General features: G+C 28.0%; 1 protein-coding gene across 1 annotated transcript; it reads right to left on the bottom strand.

Moving 5' to 3' along the window:
* Positions 1–5,468: 5,468 nt before the first annotated feature.
* LOC7486612 (pollen-specific protein C13) lies at positions 5,469–6,699 on the bottom strand. Its single transcript, XM_002307357.4, has 2 exons — positions 6,430–6,699; positions 5,469–5,985 (listed from the first exon to the last, which is right to left on the bottom strand). Exons 1-2 carry the CDS (start codon positions 6,581–6,583, stop codon positions 5,660–5,662), a joined length of 480 nt encoding a protein of 159 aa, XP_002307393.1. The 5' UTR covers positions 6,584–6,699; the 3' UTR covers positions 5,469–5,659.
* Positions 6,700–6,932: the final 233 nt, after the last annotated feature.

Consider the following 6,932-nt stretch of genomic DNA (forward strand, 5'->3'; position numbering starts at 1 on the left):
CATTAAATTGATGCTTGATTTTATTGCTTGTGAAAAATAGAAAATGTGGGGGAACAAAATTGTCATTAAGGCAAAAATGCAAGTTTTCTTTATTGTTCATTAGGTGACTTTTTTAAATTGTTGTCTCTAGAGTTTGTTTTTGTTTTTGGTCCCTGTAGTTTAAAACTTTTATCTTCAGATCCAATACTTTATTTTATTCACATTTCAACCTTTAAGTTTGAGAAAAGAAAGAGAATTGTTGGAAAATAGCAAAGAAGAGAGAAAATAATTGGTTACCTGGATTATATGAATAATAAAGCCAAATTTGATGTCAATGTATTTCTCTTAACAAAAAGAGTGTCGTTGAGGTGTTTTTAATATTTCATATTGCCAAAAAAGTAGATCAAAATTGATAAAGATTTTCTTAAAAAAACCAATTTAAGAGTGTTTTGAGTTGAGAAATTAGTTTACTAAGATTCTAAGAGTGTTTGTTATTATTATTATTATTATTATTATTATTATTTATGTGAAATTAAGTTAAAAAATGAATTTTTAGGTCCAAGAAACCCAAGCAAAATTTTCCAGCCACCTCTTTGGTAGTTAAAGTCTGGAAAAGCAAATACTGTATCGTCTGCAATAACAGATGATGCGTCGTTTTCCATAGTAGACGAAGCTATGTTTGCTTTATTTTACAAAAATAAAAGGGAGAATGACATGTCGTCCATCCATAAAAAAACAAAATCAGAAAAAAGGCTAAGCTAATGGGCCTGGCCTTACAAGCTCACGCGTGCCAAAACTTTGTTTTATTTTGCGAGTATGCAGTCCTCCATCTCTTCAGCCTAGGTGCTTGTCTCCTTTATATGTGTGGATTTTGATTGAAAAGCACTATATAAAAGAAAGGCTCAAATAATTGAATCACAACTCAATTTCACCATGGTTCTTAAAAAATATTATAGGTTTTTATGGAAAGTTAATATTTCTTTCCAATTATAATATAACTAATATGCAAAAAAAAAAAAATGTTCATGAAAATAAAATGAAAATAAAATATTAATCCTTTAAATTTTTTGATGGATTTTTTACATGATTTTATCACATTTAAAACATATTATTATTATTTTCCTTCACTGACTTAAAAAAAATTGAGAAATTATATATATAGTTTTGAGATCATGATAGGTTTTATTTAAAATCAATGCTTACCATGAAAAACATATTTTCACTAAAACAATAAAGAGATGTATTAATAAGAAAATGAAGTTTAGATTAAAGAAATGTATTTTTTTCTTGATAATTTTATTCATTGTCCTTCCTACAAATGACTATTTTTATATATTTTTTAATTAAATAAAAAATAGATTGAAAAAGAAAGGTTATTGAACCCGATCAGAGCAATGACCTAGGTCATAAATTGGGCAGGTTAACTCAATTTGATCTAAGTGAATCCAAAACATCATCGTTCCTATTTTTTTTATAAAAATATTAAACTGATGTCATTTTATATTTTTAAAAAAGTCATATCGAGTTTTGGTTGGTTTGACCGAGTCACATGTGCGCTCGCCATTTCAGTTGGCTCATATTATGTCACCATAGACCATTCACACTTAATTAAGTTTAATAACATTGTCTAAAATTTGTCCATGATCACAAACAACTGACTAGTTAAGACCTATAACTATAGAAATAAAATTTACAAGGATGTGATTAAAAATAAATTAAATATGATGACCAAACTGTAAGGAAGAAAAAACTTTAGATACCGAGGAAGGGAAAATCAACTATAAATATTGATATAGCTCTCATCAACAATTAAATGCCCCTCTCTTTTAGTTTTCATTACTAGTTAGTTGTCTACGTGCTGCCATGAAGAACTTTATGACAATGTTATTAAACTCAACCAAGATTTATAAGTCCACATAGTGATCCATCAACCTCGCCAAAACCCAGTTTGATTTAAAAAAAAATGATGTTGATTTAAATTTTTTTATAAGAAAATAATGAAATGATGGAGTTTTTTATTGCCTCGAGTCAAATTGAATGAACCCGTCCAATTCGTGACCTAGGTTATTATCCTTGCTAATTTTAAAAACCTTGCTTTCTAGAATTCATTTATTTATATAATTAAATGACTATAAAAATAGATATTTATAGGCAAGACAACAAATAAAATTATTAAGAAAAAATATATTTTTCTCATCAAAATTTTCTTTTTTGATTCATGTAATTTGTTTTTGACAAAAACAATAGTTTTTTCTTAGTAGCATTGTTCATTGAATAAAAAACAACAATACTCAAGAAAAAAAAGTTAAGAAAAACTATAACAATTTGAAATAAAAAGGAAAAGACATTTTTTTAATAAAAAACTAACTTTTTTTATTCATGCTTTTTTTTTTTCTTATGATGTAAATATTTTTTTAGGAGCATTGTTGTTCCAAAAAAAAAAACTCATTATGATTGTGAAAGCAAGCTTTAATTAAATAAATAAATAAACATAAATCGATAATTTCTTTGCAACTATATGAAAAAAATAAGAAAACAAAATTAAAAAAAAATTATATAAAAAATATAATATTAAAAATTAAGAAAATATATGTTTTTCTCTCATTCATTATTAAAGATAAGATTATTTGAAAAATTCTACATTATCCATAAAACAAACAATACTATCATCGTAAAAAAGTTCTAATCTTTTAAAAAACAAAGACATAGTTTTTTTTTTTTACCAGGAACATGTTTTTAGAATAAAAAGCAGCAAAAATTGAAATAAAAATTTGTTAAAATTTTCATCAATTTGAAATAAATAAAAAAAATATTTCTTCAATCTAAACTCCATTTTCTTATTAATTAATGAATGTCTTAATGTTTTTTTTTAACAAAAACATGTTTTTAAATTGTAATCAGTATTTTTTAAAAACAAAAACCTATCATGATGTTAATAGTAAGATTTTTTAACAATATTAAAATAATATCTCAATATTTTATATTTTATTTAAGGCAAATAAAAATTAATAAATGTTATAAAATTATATTAAAAATGTATTAATTTTTTAAAAAAAAATAATTAAAAAATCATGTACATAAAAATTAAAACAATTTTATTAAAATCCCCATAAAACTTATAGTATTATTTATGAACCATATAAAAAATGAATAATAATTGAAATATCATGTTAAGAATTTTTTTTTATAGTGCATTAATAAATGTGATAAAATTATGTTAAAAAATGTATTAATATTTAAAAAAATAATTAAAAAAATCATGTACATATAAATTAAAAGAATTTTGTTAAAATCCCCATAAAACTTATAATATTATTTATGAACCATATAAAATATGAATAGAGTAATAATTGAAATATCATGTTAAGCATTTTTTTTTGTTGTGTATTTCAATCAAAATCCTAAAAAAGTAAATTAAAAAAAAACTATATAAAAGGGTTAGACACCTAAGCCAAAGAGATGAGGGCAATATGTTTAGCCTAACAAAAAGAAGGCCCAACAAGTATGGGCTTGCAAGGCTAGCCCACGGGCCTAGCTATTTTCTTTCATTGTTGTGTTCACATTTTCTCTTTTCTCTTTTAAATAAAGTAGATGATGTATTATTTGTTGAGGCAAACAATAGGTTATTTGCTTGTCAAATTCTAGCCATTGGAGAGGTGGTTGAAAAATTGAGTTAGGATATTTTTAATTTAACAAACTATTTGTCAACCTAATAAATATTTTTATAACCTCAATAAGCTAATTTGTCAACTCAAAATACCTCTAATCGGTCTAAAAATATAAAACTAAAAAAAAAAATATTTCTCAACTCATATCTATGATTTCCAGAAAAATAAAAGCTTAAAAACAACTTAATAAAAGTCATCTCGTCAAATAAAACTCATTGATTACTTTTTTTATTATTATTGAAGTGTGGTCAACCAACAAGTTTATGTTTCTTTCATCTTTTTCCAATAAGATTTTCTCTTTTCTTAAACTAAAGATTGAAAATTGAACAAAATGAAGTTTTAAACCAAACCTATAACTCAAAAAACTAAAAGGCTTGTAAAAGAATAAAAACGAAAGTATATAAACCAAAACCCATTTTTTCTCTCAAATTCAAGATTTGCCACACAACTTTATTTTGTTTTTCAGCCTAATCCTTTATATTTTAATTGTGTCTTTTTATTATAAATTAAAAAAATGATTAGGGTAGTAAATTTACTATACACCTAGACACACTTCACTATGATCGAGAATAATGAATTAACTCTATTGTCTTTTTAAAAAAACCCATTAGCTAGTTATTAGGAGCAATACTATAATTTTATAAAAAAACAATTAGTCATTATCATATTAATGAGTGGAATATCCTTAAATCAAAATAAATGTAACTAAGATTTAGGGGTTGATTCCTCTTTTTGCATTAAAATGCACAATAAATTTACTTTACTACCCTTTGAGTCAGATTTTAAAAAAACTCATGATAAGGGTTGATTCTTCTTTTGTCATGGGTTTTCTAGTAGTAATCAGGTCATGTCAGGGATAATTTTGTATTTTTTTATAAGATTATATAACATTTTTTAAGAAAAATTGTTAGTACATACATAGCAAGCATCAGCTTGTTAAATCATTTCAAGTGCTTCTAGCAATGCGTGCAGTGGTGCAAGGTGGTGAAAATTAACCATCCATGACGGTGTTAGGAAGCTCATGACATCTTCTTCCCGGTGAGGTGGCGCATGCAGTGGTTTTATGTATTGGTTTGGATCCGAGAACTTTTTATTTTTTATTTTCTCTCTTTTCTCTCTTCTCCTAAAAAAAACAAGTTGCACGGTCAAAAATTCTATATTGTCATCTTATTTTGTTTAGGCTTCTAATTTAGTCTTCTTGCTTTTGATTGTTTGATTTCCATATTGATTTCTTTTATAGACTTTTTTTTCTTCAATTTTGCCTTTCATTATCTTATTTTGTTTTGGTTTTGAATTTGATCCTTTTTATTTTAATTTTGATTTGTTTTGTAAAGTGTTTGATTTTTTTTATTTCACTCTTAAATCAAATAATATACCCCCCTTTTTATTGTTTATCATTCGATCCCCTTGTTCTTTTAGCTTGCTATTTTTTATTTTCAAGCCTTTTATTAAATTGAATTATTTTTTAATTTTATTTTTTTGATTGAATTATATCAAGCTCATAACACTGGTTACAGGTTTGAAAAGTTAACCTAAATGATATAGGTTTTTGTTTTTACACTTCTTTTCATTTTATCTTTTATTTCGTTTCTTTAAAAATTATTACCACCTCGTGAACAGGTTGCTTGTTGGGCAATTTGCACTTAGATTGAAATTTTTATTTTTTTTTTAATGATCACCCTTTTCTTTTTTAGTTCAATACATCTAATGCCATTAATTTTTATTTTTTTTGTCATCATCCCTAGCCAGTGTCTATAACCCATTGTGCAGGCTGGGAACGTGATCGGTAAAAGCATGTATGGAAAAACAAAACGAGCTTCCTTTGTAATTGTAATTGTAATGTAATAATAATAATAATAATAATATAATAATAAATTCCAACCGAGTCCATTAACAAGGATAAATTAACAGCCCTGTGGACATCAAGAAACAAAACAATCATAATATAATAATAGAATGATAGAGAGATCAGTCAACTAGACACATACATTAGAGCAACTCCAAATGAAACTCTAATCTTCGTACTCCTGGTATAACCTGAGAAGCTCAGTGCAGCCAGACATGGGCTGTGCTGCCATGAAACCCATAGCATTGGCATAACGGGTAGTTGACACAAGTCCATTGTCATTGGTCAAGATAACACGGGCACGATCACGGCCAGCAGATGGTGATCGGCAGTCCTTCCGGGGGCTGCTAACTAGCATGCAATCGCAAATCTGATCCTCATGGTCCTCATCAACAGTGATGGTGTATTTTCCAGTTGAGTCTGTTGTTCCTTCCTTGCTGTAGACAAGATCTTGTGTCTTTCTGTCCTTGCATTCCAGTCTAACCTTCGCACCTATTATGAGAAAAAGAAAAACCCAACAACATATTAAGGATCCATTGAGCAGTTCTCGACTTTATATCAGAAACCCATTATTATTCTAACAGGATTGCCTTTATATCTAAATATGCCCAACACTTGTATTGGTGTTCGATCAATCTGATCTAACTTTTTAACATGGCAATTACAGCTACAATATTGTAGCAGGATTTTGTCTTTTCTACAATCAAACCACCCTAAACACCTCTGTTTCCTTGAGGGCCAGATCTAATCACAAACATAAGTCAAACACTAACTAACCATCATGTAAATCTAGACTTTCCTCACTCCATTTCTCCTTTTTTCAATAAAAAGAAGGGATAAATCAACCAAATATACATTAAATGAAGTCTGATATATTCAGTAAGATGTAGAAATCTGAAGCCATGGAGACATCGGAACGAAAAATAAAATGATTACCTGCAATGTTAGTGGTCTTGGAGGTTTCAAAACCAGCAAGGCAAGTGTCACAGTAGACGCTCCCTTGAACCACAAATGGGTTTCTCGCTGGGCGAGCAGCTCTTACGAGGGCTGGTAGCACACATAGAGCAAGCAACAAAAGCACTCGAGCCATTTTTTGTGAATTATTGTTAGAGATCTCTTGAGAGAGAGAGAGACTACCTTGAAACTGAAAAGCAAATGGCGGTGTTGAATGGAGAAGATAAAGCGATAATGGTTATAAAATAAAAAAAAAAAAAAAAAAAAAGAGAGGGAGGAAATGGAAAAAAGAATGGATGAAATTTAAAAACTAAACGGTGGTGTCTAATTTCCAAAAGCACAGGCGGTGATTACGCGTTGAGAAATATCTGGGTGCACCAACGCGGTCTTCAGCAAAGTGTACTTGGAGGTGTTTTCGTCATTTCCAGGGGTTAGAACGGGGTCGTTTTGTTGCGTGGTATATCTTAATTGGATAGATAATTGAA

Source organism: Populus trichocarpa, chromosome 5, assembly GCF_000002775.5.
Source record: "Populus trichocarpa isolate Nisqually-1 chromosome 5, P.trichocarpa_v4.1, whole genome shotgun sequence".
Taxonomy (NCBI): Eukaryota; Viridiplantae; Streptophyta; class Magnoliopsida; order Malpighiales; family Salicaceae; genus Populus; species Populus trichocarpa.

Coding starts and splice junctions, on each gene's coding strand:
- LOC7486612 (XM_002307357.4), bottom strand. CDS start 6,583: ATGGCTCGAGTGCTTTTGTTGCTTGCTCTATGTGTGCTACCAGCCCTC. Junction 5,986..6,429: donor CAAGACCACTAACATTGCAG/GTAATCATTTTA, acceptor TTCTCATAATAG/GTGCGAAGGTTAGACTGGAA.